This window comes from Helicoverpa armigera, chromosome 26 (assembly GCF_030705265.1).
Source record: "Helicoverpa armigera isolate CAAS_96S chromosome 26, ASM3070526v1, whole genome shotgun sequence".
Taxonomy (NCBI): domain Eukaryota; kingdom Metazoa; phylum Arthropoda; class Insecta; order Lepidoptera; family Noctuidae; genus Helicoverpa; species Helicoverpa armigera.
The window spans coordinates 1,553,705-1,578,684 of NC_087145.1; the positions used below are offsets into that span (position 1 = coordinate 1,553,705).

At 38.3% G+C, this 24,980-nt stretch overlaps 2 protein-coding genes across 14 annotated transcripts in view; both read right to left on the bottom strand.

Moving 5' to 3' along the window:
* Positions 1-632: 632 nt before the first annotated feature.
* Positions 633-12,246, bottom strand: LOC110379942 (uncharacterized). Its single transcript, XM_064041674.1, has 11 exons — positions 11,995-12,246; positions 11,448-11,663; positions 10,680-10,840; positions 10,175-10,261; positions 9,657-9,884; positions 9,117-9,336; positions 8,656-8,805; positions 7,383-7,524; positions 6,840-7,036; positions 2,780-2,919; positions 633-780 (listed from the first exon to the last, which is right to left on the bottom strand). Exons 1-11 carry the CDS (start codon positions 12,026-12,028, stop codon positions 658-660), a joined length of 1,698 nt encoding a protein of 565 aa, XP_063897744.1. The 5' UTR covers positions 12,029-12,246; the 3' UTR covers positions 633-657.
* A 1,932-nt stretch (positions 12,247-14,178) lies between these two features.
* Foxp (Forkhead box P) overlaps positions 14,179-24,980 on the bottom strand; it is a 60,298-nt gene continuing 49,496 nt past the window's right edge. For 6 of the 13 annotated variants that reach the window (XM_049849790.2, XM_049849792.2, XM_049849798.2 and 3 more), the window contains 5 exons: positions 19,418-19,590; positions 17,911-17,998; positions 17,504-17,595; positions 16,939-17,084; positions 14,179-16,568 (listed from right to left, as the gene is read on the bottom strand). In XM_049849790.2, coding sequence (XP_049705747.1) covers positions 16,393-16,568; positions 16,939-17,084; positions 17,504-17,595; positions 17,911-17,998; positions 19,418-19,590 — 675 coding nt within the window. In that variant the 3' untranslated portion in view covers positions 14,179-16,392. Of the gene's footprint in view, positions 16,569-16,929; positions 17,085-17,503; positions 17,596-17,910; positions 17,999-19,417; positions 19,591-21,260; positions 21,410-24,980 lie in introns of all 13 variants that reach the window. The other 7 variants (XM_049849791.2, XM_049849794.2, XM_049849795.2 and 4 more) reach the window with 7 other exon arrangements.

The window sequence follows — 24,980 nt, forward strand, 5'->3', positions numbered from 1 at the left end:
TGACATTCGCTATTTTTATTATCAGGAATGAATGAACCTTCTCTCTTAGCAGAGCAGGTTAATGACCGTTGTAGATAATTAGCCCAGTTTTCTTTTATCCGCAGAGTTCTTAATTAACTGGAGTGTAAGCTTATATTAACATAGCAACTAATGTGAGTTTATTTTTGCTCGTTGCTATAGGTGATAGGCGATCCTGTCATTAATTTGGTTGTCTTTAGTAAGGTACTAACAGTAGTGTTTAAGTGAAAACCTATCTTACTAACAATTGGATCTTCTAGCTCTCCGAAATAAAATGATAGGTATTCTTTATTTTTTAGGAAGCAGCAAATCATTAAATGTTGCATGCAAAGTATGCAGTATGCACCTAAGTATGTAACTTTTGGTGCTCTTTCTATGGTTGCGGAAACCGTGTCTGGTATTAAAAATATGCTAAGACGTCAAGGGATTCGTTATCACATAATCAGCTCATATGATGACGACAGATAGAAAAGCATGGAAGAAGCAAAAATGCTGTGCCGACCCCAAATAACATTGTGAAGGTACGGCAGGATGATGATGTTAAAACGCCAAAATAAGGAAGGGAGGAAGCATATTAATTTGCAGTCGGATCTCCGATAAAGTAAACGACAAAATTCTAACACAACAACAGTATATATTTCAATGGGTACACTTGACTTGCTTTACAAAGATGGCTGAGTACCCAGGATGCACGTGGATGGCCCTCACGTTGTGTTCTATCGGCTGGCAGTCGAAGTTCTGCAGCCGTCTTAAACATGATATCTGTGGACAAAAGAATTTATAATTATATTTATGTAATTAATGAAGTAGACGTTACATAAATAAAGTCCAAAGAAAGGACAATGCCAGGGTGTGGGCTCAAAGTTTGCCCAGCAGTGGGAGTAGTTCCAGGGGGTTCCATAGTGCACTTTGAACACGTAATGCAAATATTTTTGAAATCGCTCCATGGAGTCCCGAGGAAAACCGGTTTAAATATTCCACATGAACAGTCGCTTTACAAAGCTTGAGCCATTTGTCCAGTAGTGGGAGTGGTCAAAACAGGTTCTTGACTTCACTCTTAATACGAAACCCAAATATTTTTGGAATCGCACCCTGGGGTCCCGAGGAAAACGGTTTAAATGTTTTCCATAGCTAATCACTTTACAAAGTCTTAGGCATTTGCCCAGTAGTGGGAGTGGTCAAAATATGTTATTTACTTCACTCTTAATACGAAACCCAAATATTTTTGAAATCGCTCCCAGGGGTCCCGAGGAAAACCGGTTCAAATGTTTTCCATAGATAGTCACTTTACAAAGTCTTAGGCATTTACCCAGTAGTGGGAGTTGTCAAAATAGGTTATTTACTTCACTCTTAATACGAAACCCAAATATTTTTGAAATCGGTCCCAGGGCTCCCGCGAAATTAACCTGACAAGACTTTTCTTCCAATTAGGTCTCATAACACATTGTCAATCTCAACGCTCAGTATGTGGCGGTCTATCCAGTAGTGGAAAATGTTGGAATGGCTTATTTTTTTTACTTACTGTGATTTTAAAATAAATTCTAAAAGCATTGGATTCTAATAAGAACTGACCCTGATTTCCCGAAAAAAATGCAATTACCACAGTACAAAATCTAGAAGATCAAGACTCCTGCGCTATGAGCTATCTACTAGAAAAATCTTATCAAGACGAATAAAATAAGCTCAAACACGAGGTAGTTAGTAGATATCGTTGAGGAGTTCCCTAGTCTCTCTGTCGCCTTCATCGTCAGGTCAGATCTTAACCTCCACTGTTTTATGGTGTCGGAGACATTTACCCAAATGACAAGGTTTTACTTGATATGTGCCTACAGTTTTTGAGAGTTGCACCCGATTTTTTAGGGTTTCCATCATCAGACCCTGGACCGGATGATAAAGGAACCATTTGGGAAGTAAGCTCTTTGGAAAATGAAATAATTGTTTAAATCGTTTGGTAATCGGCGGAGTTATGCAAGTACAAACGTAAAAAGATATAAACGAACTGAGAATCTCCTCCAGTTTTGGAAGTTGGTTAAAAAAAAAAGTTGTCGTATACAACCCCTCGTGTTTGTCAATTAATATAATTAATTTCAATTAAGGTAATAAAAGTGGAATATTAAGAGTTCGTAAGCATATTTTTCGTAATATTGAATAAGAGTCAAACCAGTTTTTCTCAGGACTCCTGGGATAGATTTCGAAATATTTCGGTCTGGGACCTATTATAAGCCTATGGAACATAATACACTACGCAGTTACTGTGGGCAACTCTTGAGCCCAACTTCCATACAAAGAATAGCATTGTCCTTTGAAAGTAACGTTTGGTAACGCTTTAAGGATTTTTGATTATGTAGCCTAAGAAATCTATACTAATATTACAAAGCTGAAGAGTTTGTTTGTTTGTTTGAACGCGCTAATCTCAGGAACTACTAGTCCGATTTGAAAAATTCTTTCAGTGTTAGATAGCCCATTGATCGAGGAAGGCTATAGGCTACTTTTTTATCCGGGTTCGTGCAGAGGTTTCCACGGGATGCGGGTGAAACCGCTGGCAGAAGCTAGTATTTTATACAGCAAAAACTTTGCACTAAAATCAACACCTTTTTTTTGCATTTGCATTTGATCTACGAAAAAAAATCAAAAATAAGTTAATGAATATTCGGTTGCACCGGCCTCTTATTGAAGCGGAATATATTGAGTATTGATTTGTTATTCATGATATTAAAATCTCTGTTATTTGTCTTTATTTATTGATTTATTTATATAATACCTGATCAAAGCCAATGGTCACAGGTTTCTCGAACAAAATCCAGTCGACACATTCAATATAGGGCGTTATTGTGAGCGAGCCCTTATACGTGAAGTAAGGGCCTTTTTGCAGATCCTCCCTATCCATCCAGGACAGGGCTTCTGAAAGTATAAACAAGCTCCTTTAAGCAATGTAATGGTGTGAGCCTATGTGAGCCAAATAAGTGGCCAAATTAGCAAAACGCAAGCCCTTCACCACTATGTGTTTTTTGCTAGGAAGAAGAAGTGGTGGACACACTTATCACTTATTTTTGAATGTATTAGCTTATTAGTTTAAATCTAAGTATTGTAATGTTACTAATCTAAGGGGGGTAAGGGGGAGAACGGACTCAACATCTTTCCGGCCCCAATTCTCATCCTCACCTGCTCGCACTGGTGATTCCTATGAATAGCTAGTGGCGGCAGCTCCCAGGCGGTCGCGGTGCCCCCTGCTAGACAACAGACGAGGCTCTGGCGACCGAGCAATGGCGGTATAACCATACACCCAACCGGGCAACTGGGCGGAAGAGGCTACAGCGGCCTTGGGATCTAAATAATCTCTAAAATTTCTGGCGCAGAAGGCAAGGGGAAACCACTGCGGCTACCTTCCCAAGAAAGTCACATGAGAGCACAAATAAATGAGAAACGATCGCCCTGCGAACCGATTTGCGACCGGCGCTGCGCTGTGTCCGGGACGCGCAGTGTGAAGTTAGCTACCGGCCATGGTGAGGTAGGAGACCAGGCCTCCCATGGAAACTCATCTACTGGAAATTCAATCAAACTGCGACGCCTACAAACGATAGGCACTTGGAATGTACGCGGCTTAAATCATCCAGGGAAACTTACCATATTGGAACGGGAGGTAGATAGAGTTGGTGTAAACATCTGTGGTCTAAGCGAAACACACTGGAAGGGCAGCGGACATTTACTGACGGACCATCACGTCATTTACTATTCTGGTAATGACGTCAGCAGAAACAACGGTGTGGGATTTCTAATGCCGATAGATCAGAGAAATTGCGTAATGGGGTATGAGCCGGTAAGCGATCGAATTATCAGCATTAAGATAAAAGCGTCACCGATGAACCTCAACATCGTTCAGGTATACGCCCCTACCTCTACCGCAAGCGACGAGGCAATCGAGAAGTTTTACTCCGAATTGGACTCAGTAATAGCAAGAATACCGAATAGAGAAATATTAGTCATTCTAGGCGACCTGAATGCTAAGATCGGAGAAAACGCTGACCAACTAAGCAAATGCAGCGGAAAATTTGGGCTCGGAAAACGCAATGAACGAGGTGAACGCTTACTGCAATTCGCTTCAGAAAATGACCTGCTAATAGCTAATAGTATTTTCCAACACCACCCTCGAAGGCTGTACACCTGGGTATCGCCTGATGGAAAATCTCGAAACCAGATCGACTACATCATGATACGATCACGATGGAGATCTTCCATAAAAAATGCCCATACATTACCTGGGGCCTCTTGCGGATCCGACCACCAACTTTTGATCTCGAAGCTAAAGCTCAAACTGACAGCAGCAAGAACCATCAAGAAGGCGAAGAAATTCGAAGTGACAGATGTTTCGAGTTTTGATTCGATTATGAAGCGCAACTGGTCACAATGGTCAGAGGTGGACCCGACAAATGAAACATCTGATGCTCTATGGGTCCGCGCTAAATCGCTCATCGTTTCTGCGGTTTCGGAACTGACACCACCAATTAAAACCCACAAGAAACAACACTGGATGACTGATGACACCTTCAAACTCGTCGAAAAACGCCAGAAGATGAAAGCAGCGGGAGCTGATATCAAAGATCTTAATAAAATCTCAGCAAAGATTCAGCTAAAATGCAGACAAGATCATAATGACTATCTACGCAGTATCTGTAAACAAGTCGAGACGCATGCAGACAGGTGTCAATCAAAAGACTTATACCACAAGATCCGTCTCATAACAAGAACACTGCCGTCTAAAACCTGGGCTATTGAAGATCACAACGGCCAGATAGTCACTGAACTGGACCAAATTTCGAAAGTTTGGAGGCACTACTGTCAGTCCTTGTTTGAAGATCCTCAGTCGCATAATTTTACATCCACAGAGCCTACGAGTGATATGTTGGAGCCCGATATTCTTGAATCAGAAGTAAGAGCCGCTATTCAACATCTTAAGAATGGGAAGGCCACAGGGAAAGATGGAATTCCAATCGAAACCATTCGAGCAATGGGAGAACATGGCGTTCATATCTTCTGCACCATTTGTAACAAGATATGGCTCTCAGGCAAATGGCCTTCAGAATGGGCTCACACAGTTTTCACTCCTCTCCACAAAAAGGGTTCGACTAAGAAATGTGGCAACTTTCGACTCATTGCCCTCATAACACACGCGAGTAAAATAATGCTACACATTATCAACGAGCGACTGAAAGCATACTTGTCCAGAGAAATTGCGCCAGAACAAGCCGGTTTTGTAAAAGGCAAGGGGACCCGTGAACAGATTCTCATTGTTCGTCAGATTATCGAAAAAGCTCGAGAATTCAACAAACCGACTTACATATGCTTCGTTGATTTTTCCAAAGCGTTTGACTCGGTAAAATGGCCAACACTGTGGAAAACACTGCTGGACATGGGTACACCACAACACCTCGTGCACTTGCTCAGGGGACTTTACGAAGGGGGAACGGCATCAGTGCGGACAGATGACCTCTTCTCAGATACTTTTCATCCAAGGGCGGGTGTGCGACAAGGATGCATAATTTCACCTTTGCTCTTCAACATCTATACAGAGCTAATAATGCGAATCACTCTTGAAGACTGGACCGACGGTGTTGTCATTGGCGGATACAAGATTTCGAACTTACGATACGCAGATGACACCACCTTATTTGCTAGTAGTGCGGAGCTCATGCAGGCATTACTTCATAAAATGGAGCAAGTAAGTCTAATGTTTGGCTTGAAAATCAACCGATCTAAGACCAAGATTATGATCGTAGACCGTATGAATGACAATTCGCCAGAAGTTACTCGGATTGCGAATTGCGATGTGGTCCAAACATACATATATCTTGGGGCTTTAATCTCAAACAATGGTGGTTGTATTGATGAAGTGAAGCGTCGTATGGCCCTAACCAGAAACGCGGCCGAGAAGTTGAAGAAGGTGTGGAGGAATCGGAACATAACCAAAGCCACCAAAATCAGGCTCATGAGAACGCTCGTATTCCCCATCTTCCTTTACGCGGCAGAGACGTGGACAGTGCGTGAGTTGGAAAAGGGGAAGATAGATGCTCTGGAGATGTGGTGCTGGAGGAAGATGCTCGGCATATCGTGGACAGAGTTCCGCACCAATGTGTCCATACTTCAGGAGCTCGGCGTCACAAGGCGCCTATCGACCATAGTACAGACGCGCATACTACAATACTTTGGCCATGTCTCTAGACGCGATAACAACTCTATAGAGCGGCTAGTTGTACAGGGAAAAGTGGAGGGCACCAGATCGCGCGGCCGATCACCTATGCGCTGGACCGATCAAGTGAAATCCGCAGTGGGTAGCTGCGTGTCAGACTGTACCAGAGAGTCTGCTAACAGAGAGAGATGGCGGGAGATCGTAAAAAAAGCTGTGTCCGCCTCTAATGTGGACGGCTCAACGTGACCACGACCGCTCTGCCAAGAGCGAATCGACAGAGAAGAGAAGAATTTATGTACATATTGAATTTTGCTATGGGCTCTAGTTGCCTGCAATAAAGGAACAATTAAAAATAAAAAAATCATCAAGTTTTTGTTGTATGGTCCCATTTGGCGTCTCATCGTTTAGACCTGTATTGTCACGAATCTCGTGAAGAATGTAAAAAATACCTGATGTCTGGAGATCATACCATTCCATGGATATGGATAACCTATCATAGTTCTGCCAAAAGAAGTCCACTGCTGGACAAAGGCCTAACCCAAGGATCACCAATTTGCTCGATCTTCAGCAACCCGCATCTACTGCTTCCCAGAGACCTTGGCCAGATCGTCCGTCCACGAAAATATAACCAACTAACCTGCGGTTACTTTTGTTATCTGTTCAGCTCTTTTGATCCTGTCCAGTCCTTCAGCAAGTTTCTCAAACTGCGGATTTGTATCTTCAGTAGCTTGAAGAAAGAATCCCACTATTGCTAAACCATCAGTATACCCAAGTGCTTCTTCAAAATTTCCGTATTTACTGTTGTAATGGATTAGTTGACTTTCTGCTGCGTATCTGTAAATATTTATATTGCTATTATAATAGTAAAGTATGTTGGGTTGTTACGCTTTCCTTCTGTTACGGTAAAATCGTGTGATATAAAAGTTCAGCTATAAGATGTTGTCAAAGGGGTTGGTCTTATAATCACCATCAAAGCGAAGCAGAGCGCAGAAGTTTTTACACAATTAATAGAATTTCTCCTCCCAGGGATTCACACTTATGAGTGAGTGGAAACAAGATGTCTGATTAACCAAATTTTTTCGATTATTTAACAGCTTCTCAGCTCCGCTTCATTTTAGTCTACTCTGGGTCTAAACTGCTCTAATAAAGCCCTTTTCTTCCTTACTGTAAGACGACTTACCCATGATCATCAACCACATGTTCACAGCCGGTGGCATTGTCGAAAGACCAAGAGAAATGCATCTGCTCGAAGATATATTCCCCATTGAGGGGCCCGCCGCTGAGAATAGGCCGGTTCTTTTCAGATTCAAACATGAATTTAGCTGAAATTGTAATAAAAATATATACAATACACTGGTACTCATCTGCATCCAGTTAGACTTGAACCAACACTAACAAAAATTATTGAAAAAACGAAACACTATAAAACCGGTATGCATTCTTCAGAAGTTCTCAAAATTCTTCAAAATCAAGACCACTAAACTGAGAAAGTAGAAGTGTCAAGGTGGACCTCTTTCTTTCTACTATAAGGACCCTAAAATTTGGAACTTGAAAAGAATCATAGCCTGATGAGAGAAGTAACTCCCTCGTAAAACCGCGGTGATCAGCTAATAAAACAATCAAAACTAAGGTTAAGAATTCTGGGCACGCCACCATCGTGGCGGTAAGTCCCCTCTTTGAGGAGTGGCTCGGGAGGAGTCACGGCGCCCTCACGTACCGCATGACGCAGGTCCTCACCGGACACGGTTGTTTCGGGAGGTACCTGCACCGCATCGGTCGTGAGGAGGCGCCCGGGTGTCACCATTGTGCGGACAGCCCCGAGGACACGGTGGACCACACAGTCCAGGTGTGCCCCCGCATGGGAGGGGCACCGCCGGGTCCTCGTCGAGGCTTTGGGCGGCGGCGACCTCTCGCGTCCGGCCCTGGTTCAGGCCATGGTCCGGGGCGAGAGGGAATGGGATGCCGTCGCCTCCTTCTGCGAAGCGGTCATGCTCGAGAAGGAGGAGGCGGAACGCCAGAGAGTCCGCACCTCTCATCCCGGCCGCCGCGCTGGACCAGGTAGACACCATGGGCGCCGGGTGTCGCGAGATGACTCCCGGCCACCGTAGGCGTGGGTCTGTGGGCGGTGAGTTCGGGTGGCTCATCGTCCCTCTGTCTTTCTAGACGACAGACCCGTGTCGACGGCGCGCGTTGTTCCACGCGCTCCTCAAAGAGATGTCAGCAACCCCAGCGGGGCCCAGCAGGGCCAAGGCCTGCCGGGGCTGCGGGTTGTTCGAAAGAGATACCGCGGCCCTGGTACATAAAAGGCCTATGACGGAACACGACGATTTTAGTCAGTAAGAGTCTGACACTCCCTCACCGCTGCTAACCCACAACGGGAGGGGTCATTTGATGATTTTACGTCGATAAAAAAAAAAAGGTTAAGAATTCTATCGTCCATGATCTCTACAGACCTGTTCTCCCAGTATTAAAAAGTGTTGCCCCATGCTCGTTGTCCCAATATCCTTTGAAATTAAGTGGCTGCAACGAGAATTGTGGACACAGAAGTTTTGAAATCGAGATGGGAGACTGCACATGCCTCATCATTAGTCTTGCCATCTCATCTGTGAACAAAAGAATACTCAATTAGACAATTGAATATATTCTGGTTTTGAAATCAGGAATTTTTCATAATAGAACAATGCGATTCAAAAGAAAAAAGTTTAAGCTTCCCTAATTGCAATATATTAAAATAACGCAAAATACTTTGCACACTTTTGTAGTATCTGGGTACCCTGTTTCTGTAACTGAGCAAGTCAAGCAGACAGTCACTCCTCATAAAACACTGCCACTCCTGGAAGCCAACCCCAAAGTGAATGAAAATGATGATGATTCCTTAGGATGAAATGGCAAGTGAAAGATGAATACTCCATACCATGATTCTGAGGTGGTAACATCCAAGGATACTTCTGATATGCCTGAGACAAAGTAGTGACACCAGGCTCGTCTACTCTCGGTATAGGCAGCAAAGAGTTATATTTGGCCCAATGAGGATTGATGAAGAAGACATGTCTGTTGTGTCGCTCCTGAAGTGGCCTGAAGTTTCCTTGATTCGGCTCGTCCCAAGGGTCCCATAGTTTTCGGAACTCATCGAGCTAAAAAGATATTAAAGACAATTAGAGGATTAAATCCGCAGAAGTCATACCTAAGCCATTTTAAATAATTTTAGAGAAAACAACGAAATAATTTGACAGGTAAAGAATGATAAACTGCTATGGAAGGATGCATGTATCTAGTTTTTTGTTATTTTGTTCAAATGCAATCTCAGTGGTGGGTAACTACCTGAAGTAGTCTTCAGATGGTTTTAAAGATTAAAATAGAGATACATGTCCAAAATTTTTCGTTTCTCCTTCTTTTGACGAAGTCGGTAAATTACGAAATATGTTTAAAAATACATGGTTCTTGGGTTATTTACCTGCTCCAAAGAAGCAAACAAAGTCGGTCTTGGTATCAACCACTTGATCGTAAAACTGTCACCCCTGGCTGTGGGCAGTTCACCCCAGTACAGGAAGTAGTCTTCATAAAATATAGGCAGCAGCTTAGACATGGGGCAGGGACCTATCTTCGTATGTGACTTCGCTTCTCGGACCCTTGGAAACCCTTCGATAATCCAATTTAGTCTGTCATCAGGATTTACGCCGTACTAAGAAGAATAAGGAACTCGATAAAATATTATGAGTTTTTCCAAAATAAAGTTGTCAGATAATGGATAATAAGTATATTTACCAATATACTTGTTTACTTGTTTCAACAATCTCTATCAATACTTTGTCTTCAACAATCCACATAATATCAAATAAAACTTTGATTAAAATTTAACCATTTTAGGACCATTTTCACGAACGATCAAAACCAGCAAAAGGATTTACATTAAATCCCGACATGTGGCAAAAAGTGTAATAGTCTAATCGAAATTGGACCCTAGTATATCACCTTTATCATATAGCAAATCATGGTAACTCCATCTGGATGCTTTAATGCTTCCTCCTGTGTCATGTATTCCGCACGGAAGAAAGATACCTGAAATGTAAGAAGACCCGTTCTCGTGAAAAAACTTTGACCCTCCAATTTCAGTCACTTGACGAGCATGCGTCTTTTGTTCATACATTTTAGAACTGCTAACTGCTTATAAAATCGGTAATATTATTTACCCAGAACATTACTTGAATTACTAGAAATTGCAACTTTCGGCAAAAACCTGCAAGTTTCGTCAGATAAGTACTCTGTTAGGCCCAGATATTGAATTTTATTAGTTTTGATAATACCTCTGTACTAGCTGTTTTCATTTGAGATGGTTCATCCATTTTGTATCCTGCATAGCCTAGCTTTTTATCTATTATAGCCACATTATAGCTCAGTATTCTAAATAGAAAGTTGTTCCTAATTTGTATCAAAATTATGATTGTGGGAAAACAAAAGTCAAGCCATAAATACAGACCTGCATTTCAGCAGGATACCTCCTTTTGTCGACCATATGATCGCTGCCCTTCATCATATCGTCTCCCCAGTGGAAGTGGATCTGTGATAGGATATGCTTCTCCAAAAATGGACCACCCTCTATGTACGGACGCTCAGCTTTCCATTTTGAGGATAACACCACTAGGATAAGAAAATTACGCAAGGGTTTTTTTTGTACATTTTTTGTTACTAACTGGCCGTTCTAGATATCTATGACGGCGCCACCGTCGATGTGTCAGCCATCGATCTGTCAACGGTGGACCTTATATAAAGTGGCGCGCGCGCACGACTCGGGTCATTCGTTGGCCGACCGTTGCCGAGTGCACACCTCCCACAATTTCGTGTTAAATAATTGTAGTGATTATTATTTTGTGAATTTAAATAAATCAAGTGATTGTGTAAAGACCTACTCGTTTTATTAAAACAATGTCTGTTCCGGACGCTACATCTATATTACGCTACCCGGTAAAAAGTAGCTTTAAAACATCTGCTTACCAATCATTAATCGGTTCAGTATTTAGGGCGTGAAAGCGCTAGAGACGAACAGAAAGACTGAGCTACTTGAGCACTTACAATAAAGGATTTCACTCTGTTTGGGAAACGCAATTCCTGTCGTGAGTAGTTAATAAAAGATATTAGGACTACCAAGCTACACTAAAATCGGAGCCTCTTTCGGAAGTTCGTATCTGACATAGGAATATTTCTTATAACTTTTAACTATCTACTCATATTAGCTATTAACACTTACACGTATATCCAGTGTTAGTCAACTTCACTTTATTGGGATACACATTAAAGTTAATCCATCGAAGATCTGGACAGTTATAGTTCGTGGAACCCGTGATTGAAACATCTATGGGTGTAGGGAGATGCCCTTCCACTGAACTCCAGTAGTGCAACCATTCCAAGGTTCCGTACGGAGGCACGTCCGAATTCTCTTCAGGGAATACTACTACTTCTTCTTCTATAAATAAAATGTTAATCACATAACGTAACATGTTTTCAAAAGAACGTTGGTTGGTAAATAACCCTGTCTATTCTCCGTTCCGTTTGATCTACATTTCGAAGGCTCTATACAGTAGATCTTTGTTAGTTGTTATGGGTGGTCAAAAACCAAAAACTCTGACTAGCCTTACGGGTCGCAGGTTGCCCAGGTAACAGAGTTGAGGAGATCAGATAGGCAGTCGCTTCTTGTAAAGCACTGGTACTCAGCTGCACCGAGTTAGACTGGAAGCCGACCCCAACATAGTTGGGAAAAGACTAGGCAGATGAAGATACTGATAATGGAAAAATACCTGATGGTTTTGCTTTCACTTTGGTTGCCGCCATTATTTAAACTCATGTATTTGGAAGATATTAATATGCTCTGTTAGGTTATTAAATTAGTTATGTGACATTTGAACTATTATTATTCAACATTTAATGAATATTTGTGAAGATATTGGTCAAATCCCAAATTATCATGGCAAAAATTATGTGAACGGTAGGTCACACTATTTATTTAAACATCTGGCTTTGTAAAATTATAATATCTTATGGAAATAAATTATACCGAAATACAATAAGGCAAAGGATAACAAATTGTGATGGATGTCATATAATGTCAATATGACTGGAATGAAGTTTTGAATTCAATTTTCTGTAACTAAACGTGGTGATTCAAACTTTTTACATCGTTTTTATTTTGCAATATCATATAGATAGTTCAACTCAGATTTGCGCGCGGCCCTATGTGTGCGTCGGCTTGTAAATATACTACTTTCATTTGTGTGACAGTGACGTCGTCCGAGCATGACGTGTTCTTATCGCTTTTTGTTATGGGTACAGTCGTTTACGAAAATACTAGTTATTCACGACTCAAAGCTTTTTATTATTAAATATAGTTTTTCATTATTTTCTCATACGTCTTTTCAAATTGACATTGACAGTATCTAAGAAATAAATAAGGTGAAATATTTAAGATGAATTAAATACTCCTTACATATTTTCAGGCTGGGGGTACGCGGACAATAAATAAAAGTGTGGACTAAGAATGTAAAAAGAGGTATAATAATGTATAGGTAATAGGAATTAAAATAAATTAAATTGCTTCGCATAATGTCGACCAAAATAAGACGGAAATAATGAAACTCATAAATGAACGTTTAAGTCAAATTGATGGAGGAATGTGGGGTAATACTTGTCGACATGTACAAAAGAAAAAAGAAGAATACTATAGACATTTTGACATGGAGTCAGAATTTATAATTAGTAGCGTAGCGAAGCGAAGCGAAAGCGAGTAGTAGAGTAGCGAATCCGAAAATTCATCATTTGATTTTTCAAGTAGCGATTCATAATCATTATAAATAAATAAACATTAAATTACGTAATAACTGTTTTTCTTTAAACACCACACACTCCCATATAACCCCTAAATAACTGTATTGTACCCGACTGTACCTCTTGTCACGCACACAAAGTCACTGTATATGTACAAGGGTTACCCACACATAAGGCCGCGCGCACAACTGAGTTGAACTTACTTATACATTTCGAACCAATACTGTACCTACTTTGTACAATGAACCACACGATTCGTAAATACTTTCTTTTACATACCTACTTACTTTGTTTAAATACATAGGTATATCCTTACCCTAATACAATTATCATCATCTGCCTTTCGTTCCTGAGATTAACTTGTTCAAGCAAATAAACAAGACTTCGGTTTTATAATATTGGCATACCTACGTAGATAAAGCAACTTTTCAAAACTCCAATCTAAACTCTAGTCTTCATTCTTCAAAAAGTAATCAATAATATTACATATCAAAATCCAATACGAAAATAAACAAAAAACTTCAACGGATATGTCGCTCGACGGATACGAATGATCGTTTATTTGTCCGTAATATTAATTATAGGGTTATGCGCAAGCGCAACAAGTGTGCGCTTGACTCATGTCAGTGTAGACCGTTATGACATGATGCAGATCTACTGGTCTTTATTATTGCAATTTATTACTTAGAGGAAGGTGAGAAGAGTGATAATTTTGGCTTGATTTTCGATGCATATAATCAAATTACACTGAAAGTAATTTAATTTATACATTGTAAAATATTAGAGCATTAAATAATAGTGTCAAACACGAATGAACGGAAGAAAACGCCCAAATCAATGGTGGATAGATATATGTCTAGAAAGAACGTTACTTCTGGCAGAAAAATGCTGTGCCGACCCCAAATAAAATTTGATAAGAGCTGGAGGTTGATGTATCACAATAAATATTGTGATATGTCTTTCTTCTTTGGAACAACATAACGAGCTTATACTAGACCGTCACCGTGAGCATTCAACTATGTTGATGATGATGATGACACGTGCTTGCTTAATTTAGCGTTGAGCTACTCGGTACATTTACATATTTAAAGAAAGGTTAAGGAAAGGTAAACTTTTAGGTTAACAACAGGGTTGCTAAAAACAGGCAATAAAACACCACATAATTGTAATGATTTCGTTTAATACAACACTAAGTAAGTATAATTTACAATATTCAATAAAAGTATTCGTGTAGGCTCGAGCATCAGCTCCACTGAACAAAAGCTCTCTTTGCTGAACATCTACGTAAAACGGAACGCAAATAAAGGCCGATTCACACTACACCGCACGAATCCGCAGCCATCTCTTCCATTTCGAACATAATTTGACAAGAAAATTAATATTAAAATTAAAACAATTCGTACAACGGTGTAGTACAAAACATATTTTTTTTGCTGCTAAATAATAATAATATAAAAAATAATGTTACAAGTAAACAATTTCCTTCAATTCCAAAAAGTTTTTTTCAAATATTTTCGTGCGTGGATTTACAACGAGATACGTAACTATTGTACTTAACTGTTAGGGTTGGTTCACACGTGTTCGCAAGAAGTACATGTGGTACGGGAAAATATGATTAATTAGGGAAATCAGTCAGCAATATTAAGAGTATCCATACACTGCAGATAGTTGGCCGACAGTTGGTCAGGTTGAAAAAAAAACTTTTTTTTAGAAAATCCTGACTTCAACTAAAGTTTCTAGTCGGTCATTATTACCGACCAAATACCTGATCATTGTTATATGCATACTACCATTAATTTCCATACTGATTTATAAGTCCGAACTAACTGTCGGCCTATTCAAAGTTTGCAGTGTTCAGAAATTGTATATCTATGGTTTGTGACGAATGCGTGTGAAGGAACGTCAGGCCACGATAAAATTCAAATTTCGAATACATACGGCGGGAATCAGGCTATAGGCGGATGACAAACTGCTAACAATATACCTCTTTAATATATTTCTAAGTTAAACTGAATAAAGTTTATCGCAGCCCACGGATATTTGCAACATTTCCATGCAAAGTATATTATGTAAAAATGTGACACACCTACATCGCTATAATGTATACATTTATTTAATCCCAAAGTTATTGCGTAGTCGAATATACATTTAACATACTCATTTTACAGTTTCTACGTAGTAAGTATACATATAATGTGTGATATGGTTATTTTCACCCTTCTCCGAATAATTTCGAAAAAGTAACAAAATCCAACTTAATACGCACTTAACATTATTTATAGTAAATGCAACATCGAAAAATGCACGAATAACCAAAGGTTTTAAACAAAACAAAAACGATTATCAGAATACAGTGATTTTTTACTACTAAGTATTATTTTTTCTAATTTTTCTACAACATGAACGATTTAATATGCAATAGTTAAGTGAAAGTTTACACTCGTCTACATTTTTAATCATACTTTTTTTTTCAAAAAAGATTTATATTTTTACAATCCATGATAAATATTTACATTCTAAACTTACTCTAGAAACAATTCCTTGGAATTAATGAAGTAATAGAAAAAATGGTACCATTAAAAATCATGGCACGCCATAGAAAATAAAATTACATGTTTTATCTTTACATCAGATCGATAATCACAAAAAATATGTAAAAAAAATAAAGCGGACTATGTATTTTCTCTTATTTTTTGGAAATAAATGTAATGTTCTGAGATCTTTCGTGTATCCTGGGCACAAAATGTTGAAACAACTGAAACGCTTGGCGTATATTTAAGCTTACTTTAACATACCAATAGTCACTACTTATTGTTCTTATTACTTGTATATTACAAATAATGATTAAATATTTTTTATTCAAATATTGATATGGACCTTTTAAGGTTATTTATCGTTGAATTCAATGATTATTTGCGCAATCCGTTCCATCTAAAATCTTCCTAACACTTACACGCTATAAATATTTCTAACAAGTATAACTACCTCAGCTACCAAACCTAAGGGAAAACTAAAATAAAAAAAAACGTAAAACCTATAATACTTCAAAACCCCGTTAAAACCGGGTCAATTAAAAATAAAAGAAAAAAAATATTTGGTTAACTCTAACTTACAATTCCTCATTTCGAGATCGTCCATTTTTTTTTATTATAAAAACTTCCAACAGTGAACACATTACACTTTCTAGAACACCATTTCTAATAACTTGAAATAGATCTACACCCGTAATTAATATAGTATTATATACTGTGATAATAAACGCCAGACACTGGAGTGTTAGTGTAAATTAGTGTAAATTTACACTTATGCACAAACACTTTTACACGTTTACACTTGTGTGCGAAACTTCTTGACACTTGTACGCAGAAGGTATCTTATTTGTCAGATCTCTGTTCGTTGAGGGACAAGTTCTCAGCTTCGTCCTTGATGTGGGACATCGAGGGACGGTACCGGTCCTCGGGGCGAGGGTAGTCGTCGTAAGGACTGGTCTCTCCAGAACGGTTGCTAGATGACTCCTTGTTCGAGTTCGAGTAGTCTACAGGAAAGAGAGCTATTAAAATAACGGTAAAATAAATTATCATAAATATAGCATGCAGTATAAATAAATCACAGCTTTTCCTGCGTCTAAATTCTAAAAATTACTGAATGTCTTGTCTGAGGAAATTAAAATAGTATCAAACCAAATTAACTTTTTTTTATTTTAGGCTTTACATCTTAAGGACGTATACAAAGAAAATTAGCTTATAGACGATGCTTACAAGTGTATTTATGACAGTTTGATATTAGTGAACCTGAATTCTCAGAGGCCGTCTAGTGGATTTTAGTATGTTACACCAGGGCTCGTTAGCTAATAAAACCTCACTCGAAAAGAAGAAGACTACTAATAAAAAACAACTAGAAAATACTCTAACCATAGGTACCTTTGTTAGAATAATCAGATGCCTGCATCTCGTTCTTGAGCGCATAGATGTTAGGCTTGACATCCTGAGCCTCGCTGGTCAAGTCCTCGGCCTTTACGTCGTGGGACGAGCTGCTGCTGCCGTAGCCATTCAGCAACGGTGGCCGGCTGTGGAAGATAATGTCGTAAATAAAGATGTCATATTATAAATAAATTTCAGAATATCATGTAGTTATGCTTATAAATAAAGGGATTAATCATTCTTTTGAATATTTAAGTAGAGATTTGAAGGTTTTCGTTTTAGAAAGGGTTAAAAGGCAAATGTTCACATCAAGAAGATGTATCTTCTGCAAGAAATAACCATTTATTTATATTTTTATTTATAGTAAGTGTATATATTAGGTAATAGTTGTATGTTGTATATATATTTATTATTAAGTTATTGTAAAAAGCTATTTGTAAATAATAAATTTATTTATACATCTAAAGATATTTATCAATGTCGCATAGGCGGTTGCTAGATGGAATTTTAGGTAAACTCAAAATATATTACCATTAATTCTCAAAATTAAAACTCAAAATATTACCTGTAATCATCATGTGAGGATGGATAGTCCTCTGACTGCATCATATGGTCTTCTCCAGACATGTATGACAGGTTACAATCTTCCATCATGCCCTGAAAGCAACAAATACACTCATGATTATACAAAAATACCAAATAATTGTTGATTTCTGGAAACTAAAAACGACTTGTCTTAACGTGAAATTCCTAGCAAGTAAGTAGATGAAAGTAAGAAATTACTTTGTACGGCAAAGTTGCGTATTGGAGGATTGTACGAATTTCATATTCTTCGATTTATTCAGTGGTAAATTTTCTCCATCACTACTTTGGCCATCCTCTTCCTCTATATTTATTTTCATGTCAGTGATTAATATTAGTTCAAATATTGGCTACTTTAAGAATTATGTTAGTTTAAATTAGGTCACATACATTGTACCATACCTGCAGGTTTCTTTTGAGGGCTTCGCTATACCCGTGGGGACTGGTCATCATTGGAGGACTCTGAGCTCCCATGAACCTGTCAGAATATTCACTGTTGTAGAACTTGCAAATCATAAAACAATATTTTCAAAATTAATTACTGCTTTTTAATATTTTTTTAGCTCTAATGATTAATTTCATTTATTGGAACTGATCTTCAATGGAAAGAAAATTAATAAAAAATCATACCCCGGCCATTTCAGACCTCTTCCAAAATAACTTATAACCATTTTAATACTAATTTAAGTGATTTCTGTCTTGTGTTTATTTTGTGGAGTGTATAATTTTGAATTAAAGTCCAATTTATATGAAAAGTGTTTCAGTGAGTGTGTGAATGTATGTATGATAGAGAAAGATAAATAGAATATAAAAATAGAAAAATGGAAAAAAGGCAAGCTTATTGAGATAAAAATAGAAAAAATCTTAATTATCATGCGACAAAAATGCACAGGCAAAGCGGAAGCGTAACACTTACCTGGGGAAGTCATGCACAAATGTTAAAGATTGGGAATAGTAAAAGATTAAAATGTAATATTTAATCTTACTTGGGTATCCAACGACGATCCTTTACAATAATTCGTATTAGATGCAATACATGCAAGTCTTTGTAAAAATAAACATCGTTTATAATCATCGATATAGCTCCGGAGTTTCGTCAAATGTAAATCAAAAATATTCCATGTAATTACATTAGCAAAATTATGATTTAAGCTAATTTATTAAACAAGTTATTTGCTTTAATGTGATGTTAAAAACTATTGCAAAACAATCGGCTATAGCTTCGCACTCTAGGAGTCTATAATACTTGTGTGTGCTTATATTTTTGTAGGTATATATAGATGATATTATCTGCAGAAATATTTTATTGAAAAATAAGTGATATTTTAAAAGGTTTGTTGTCAAAAACAGAAGCACACACAGTGTTCATAATCCGCTATTATAAACACGTGTCTAGTTACAGACTAACATGACATGTTGAATTAATCTAAGCTTACACGGTGAAACACTTTACAATAATGGTCAGAAACATCAAATCTAGTGTGTTTACCGAGGATTATCTCTCGTAAAACTAATATCACGATAATTCTCGGTTTTAATTTTCTCACATACATTAACGCTATTTGGACGCGATCGTCCAACGACTCACGTTTTGTAAAAAGATCGCATTTTGTAACATTTATCGTTTTAAGAAACCAAATACGTCGACATTTCGTCAGATTTAGCTAATGAAAATATCTTATGACATCTAAATATCATTTTTGTTCTTAGTCCACTTTTGTTGTGCTGATGTTCGTAATTGGCTTTTAAGGGTAATATATTAAAACAAATGGTTCTAAATGTACTGATTGATTGTAAGATTCAGTGACAGGTGTTTACTGTAGCCAGTTACAGACATCTCGAAAGCGTAACTAAGTAGATTCGTTGGACGGTCGCGTGTGTATCGCGGCGCCCTTACTGTGGCGGGTTGTGGCCGGGCGGGCCGGCTGCCGGCTCATACTTCCGCGGCCGGCCTCGACTCAGGTGCCGTCTCTTCACGAATTCAGCGTCGTCCACCATCCAGAAAGAGCCGAAGTCATCCTCGTACCGCACGAAACATTTGTGCAGTGACAGGTTGGTCCGGATAGCGTTCTATAATTGCATCGCCGTTTAATAACTATCACAGTCATTCAAAAATCTCCAAGTCTCTTAATTAATGCTTGTGCTTTCATTGTTATGAATCTAATTTTAAAAATCCAAAACAGACAATGAAAGCACAATCAGATCGTCGTGGAATGGAACACCGTACCATGCAGGATATGAAGCCCCGGAAACCCTGAAGGAAGGTTTAGGATGGGAGGTTAATAGGCAAGCGAGAAAACGTTATTCACCGTTGTGCCGAAACCCACGTACACACACAAAAATCCTAAATACAGAAAAATACATGACCTTACAAATTGGTGACGTTATAACTAGCGCGTTATAATGCCACTTACAATGATCAGAGCTCACTACACAAATAATTACAGATTCAAATCTGAAACGAGATGAAAACGTTTATTTACACAATAAGAGTTAGATACACCGCTAGGTTAGATAGAAAATATTTAAGAGAAGATTAAAATGTACCGAAAACTGTGTAGTGTATGTTAGGGTGAAGTGTATTATTGTACCAAAAAGAATGGAATTGAATCAAGTTACAATGAAGGTAACATTTACATAAGATGTTAAATTTTTTTAATGGTTCTTAAGATTGTTACATTTTCAAAGAACTATCTGATAATTTGTTAGTATATCAGCCATTTCGTTCAACTGTTTACTTCAAAAGTTAAGATAGATAGGATCATTTATTTCTGAAGTAGAAGTCATATAGTCAAGTAAAATATTTTCAGCTAATGTGAAACGTTTATAATTTTTTTATTTATTTATTTATTCCTTTAATTCAGGCAACTAGGGCCCATAGAAAATACAATACACAAATAATAAATATCGGTTTTAATGATTTGCTTGTTCAAATTGTTTATAGAGTTTAGTGACAAATCTGTATTGTGTCTATGTCGAGTGTAATTTGTTATAAGTTTTCTTTGTGTGTCCAGTTTTTGTGTTACTTTGTAAGAAATTCGAAGTCAATATTTTTTGTAGATTGTGTTAAGTTTGTTGAGTTTTAGTGTAAACTGGTTTTCAAAATATTAGAGTTTATTTGTGTAAAGTTGCAATAATAGCAATTGTATATTTTGTTCAATAAAAAGGTTCGTGTAAGTCAGATATTGTTATATTTTTCAGATATGTATGTGCAGTGAGAGTATAAAATTGTTTTGTAAACTTTGTAAAAGTGTAAATTGTAAAGTAATTTCTGTATAGTAACATTGATTGTCGGGCATGTCAAGTTAAAAAAAATATAGTATGAAGTAAATTGTATAGTGTAAGTGTTAGTAATTATTATGTAAGTGTTAGTGAAGCAATAGTGTTAACCGTGAAAGAAGTATATTTGACAGAATAGGTCTTTATGGCTGGAGTAGTGATTGTAAATTCAATAGAAAGTATATTGAGAAGTATTTTCTGTTAATGTTGTATGAATGTAGTGAAATGTAAAATTGTTAGAAGAATTGGAAGAATTTCATGCTCAACTGTAGATTATGTAAAACCATGTAAAGTGTTTTATGTATAGGTGTCAACGAGTAAATTGTAAAAGTGTCAACTTGCAACATTTTTTGTAATGTAAAATTTCTGCAAAAGTGTAAAGTTTCAAAAAAAGTGTTATTGTAAAATTGGTAAGTGTAATTTGTATAGTGTGGTGTGGGGCTATTGATCGCGGGCAGTACCCGGCGTGCAGCGGCGGCGGATGCGCGTGCGCGGCGCGCTGCGGGCGGCGCTTGTAGAACTCCACCTCGTCCACCGTCCACACGGCGCCCTTCACGTTCTCCACTCGCATGAAGCATTTGTGCAGCGACAGGTTGTGACGAACTGCGTTCTGTGTCGCCACTCAACGCGTCTTTATTTGCGTCTTTACTTGTTTGACGATGCGCTATGCAAGCTTTGTATTGGTCAACTATACTTGATACGTCAGAAGAGTCTTCTGTGTTCAGCTAAGTTTAGATTAAGTCAAGGCAGCATCTATCTTGATCTAGTTTTCGAGGGCTATCAATATGACTTACGATGTCTATTTCGATCTCCCTTTGTAAGGCTGTTAATTTGGCCACTGTTCCGAATGCAAATTTTATCTTCATGGTTTTTCTTAGTGTAAACTTAGCTTAACAGAAGCTGACTCGTAGATAGTAATTTTGGGATGAATACCATAGCGCATCGTCGTTGTACACAAACATTTATATAGTTACAGTTACTGAAATATCTTAGTCATATGATAGAATACATCTAAAGGCTTATCATAGATTGTTGATGGTCAATCTTCAAGAGGAACGATATCACTGAAATCGACGATATCACTGAAATCGACTGAAAAATTTATTGTCCAATTGAAAATTGACATCAAAAATATAAAATACGAATAAACATAAATAAACGACATTTACCTTGTCTCTTTGCATTTCAAACAGTATATCGTTCAAAAAGAAAATATTAGTTGTATATCTAAAATCTACACATTTATTTTCTAACTAGCTGTTGCCCGCAACTTCGTCTGCGTGGGCAATATAGAATAGTCAAAATATTACTTATCCCGTAGGTGCATTCTTTCACGTGACAGTATAATTAGGATTAGCACTTAGCAGTCGCATAGATTCATTGATCAAGGTTGTGTTGTGGAAGTGACCATTTATCTAAACAAAAGAAGTAAAGTTTGTGACGTTGTGAATATCTCTGGATCTAGTCAGCCAATTTGGAAAATTATTACGTATGGTGCGTAGGGGAGACTGGGGCCGGTTGTGACATTTTTATTTCAAAGTGTTATAATTTTTTATTGATTTGATTGTTTTACTTGAATACAGGTTTGTTTGATTAAGTAACTATTCAAGATTTTAATTTAAAATGAATTTTATGTAAGAGATAAATAGAAACGACACAAATCAATGAATTCTAAAAAAAGAGACGTGTCACTTTCAACCCCGCCTTGGGGGCTGGTTGTGACACTACAAGGGGTAAGTAGTTACAACAAAACACAAGCGTATTACAAGAGTTTTTATTAGAAATAATTATCACAATTAAGTTCTTACTTAATTTAAATGACAATAGTAATAATGCTTAAAGCAGTCTTATTCCTCGTGGACACAAAAACATGTTATATTCTAAAATTTAAATCAATTTTTTTTTTGGTTTTACACCTCGTGAAAATAATATTTATGAATAATTTCTGACCTATAAACTTATAAACTTCTGTATTTAACAAAACATAAGTATAAATAAACAAAACGAATAGTATTATGACTCATTAATAAAAATACCAAAATTAACCTTTCTTAAAAAAATCAGATTCTTAAAGAAAAACTTAACAGATCAGAGTTCAGTCACTGTAGTCTGAACAGTCACTTTCACAATTCAAACATACATAATGTACAATATTACCCTAACACATTTCACATGTGACCAATTCTTACAAACAACACATTCTACCCATTCCTCACCAGATTTTTGGATCAAAGGATCACAACAAATCAGACAAAATAACCGTCTTCTTCGCTTTCTTCATCACTTTCGTGTAATACCTTTCTCTGTACAGAAAGCTTTCCTGTTCCTTTATTTTCTTTCCTTTACTGGTATTTCCTTGGTCATTTTTCTTTCCTGTTTTTTGCCCTTTGGTAGACTTTCCACTTTTAGGTTTATTTTCCTTCTTCTTACTCTGTTCCAGCGCCAACGCAGTTTTTTCGGGAGTGTCTGTTAAAACAGCTGATTTCCGCGAACTTTTTTAGTTTTATCCTCCTCTAAAATAACTGCTGCTTGTTCGTATACATCTTTAGATATGTTGCCACGCTCAGATTTTCTTTTATACGTCCTCATCCTATAAAAAAACATTATATTATGTAGCACAAAATATATCAGTCAACAAAATACTATGGGGCAGGTTGTGACAAATCACAACCTACCCCGAGCAAATGTCACTTTAGCCCCGACACCAAAACTGCGCATTTAAGGTTATGTAGCGAAAACGAAACATACTATAGTTGTAAAATCGTAGATTCATCACAAAACAAAAGAATTAGTGCGTAAATAACACGACAGAGACATCTCCATTTGTATAGAACATCGGTTTTAGACCAAAATTACTAAAAATTCAAAATTTTACTTACCTGCGATTTTAATGGCAGCACGCGCGTGCTCCTCACATAAACACGTTAGCGCCACTGGCTCTTGCGGTGTAGTAGCCGGTCGCGGCGGGAGTATTTGTCTCTTTCTGACGTCAGTATAGCGTTCTCTGTTTCGCCACCGTTGCCACTGTAACAACCTACCCCTGTCACTACCAGCCCCAGTCTCCCCTAAGTAATTTTCACAGGAAACAGTTATAATCTATGTCTATATGCTTTGAGTCTGACAAAGCTGTCATTTGCACATTTTCTGCAGCTGCTGCGACTAATCAGAAGCCAGAAAGTCTGTCAGTTTCACCATGGATATCGTCTTGCGTAGTTGACTGGATTGAAGGTAGCTAGATAGGTAGTCGCTCCAAGCAAAATATTGGTACTCAAACAGATTCGGTGACTGGAAGCCAACACCAACATAGTTGGGGAATAGCTGGATGGATGATAAAATGAGTCATCATCATCAGCAGGCGCATAGGGTAGGATAGTTTCACTACTGGGGAGAAACACTTGTACGACGGGGATTTTCTGTGCACTTACTCACTATGGTAAGGCTGACCCCACATTAGGCGTGCGCGATCCTCGGGCGTCGCGAGCACGCTGCATGAACGTCGCGTTTTGCTGCCCTGCGGCATGTGTGAAGAGTGCAAGCGACGCGCTCGCGGCGAGCACGCGGCGCTCGAGTTGCGTTCTTGCCCCTTCGCCCGCTATCCCCGCCGCCCGCTAAACGCCTTAGCAGTTAAACGTCAAGGAGAGCAACGCGTGCTCGCGACGCCCGCGCTACTCACACGCCCGAGGATCGCGCACGCCTAATGTGGGGGAGGCCTAAGCCGGGACTCCACGGAAATGTTTGCATTAGTTCACGAATAGGCAAAATGTACGTATCTGTGAGAGTCCACTTCATGTGTTCGTACTTGAAACCTGCAGTTTTGCCAAGATTTTCAAAATGTACGCTTGCAATTTGTCATTTCTTGGTGGAGCCAGCAAATCGAAAGAAACATAATGTTGTATACTGTGCGTCACTACCGCACACGGGGAAAATTTCGCTCTTGCGGAGGACTTTTATATACCATATTATGTGTCACACAGGACGACAGTAAGTATCCACCGAAACACTTTCAAAGATCTGATGAACGATTAAATCAGACCTGACTTGGTCACCTGGGGCCAATCAGAGCTCTACCAAGCGATCATATGCTTTGGCTCCTACTGTTATTGTGGTTTCTGAAAATTTATTCACCTCATTCAACGATGAATGTAATTCTGATGGTACTATTAAGAACACTTGCTTAGCGC

Coding starts and splice junctions, on each gene's coding strand:
- LOC110379942 (XM_064041674.1), bottom strand. CDS start 12,028: ATGGCGGCAACCAAAGTGAAAGCAAAACCATCAG. Junction 11,664..11,994: donor AGTGAAAGCAAAACCATCAG/GTATTTTTCCAT, acceptor TTTTATTTATAG/AAGAAGAAGTAGTAGTATTC. Junction 10,262..10,679: donor GGTATCCTGCTGAAATGCAG/GTCTGTATTTAT, acceptor CTTACATTTCAG/GTATCTTTCTTCCGTGCGGA.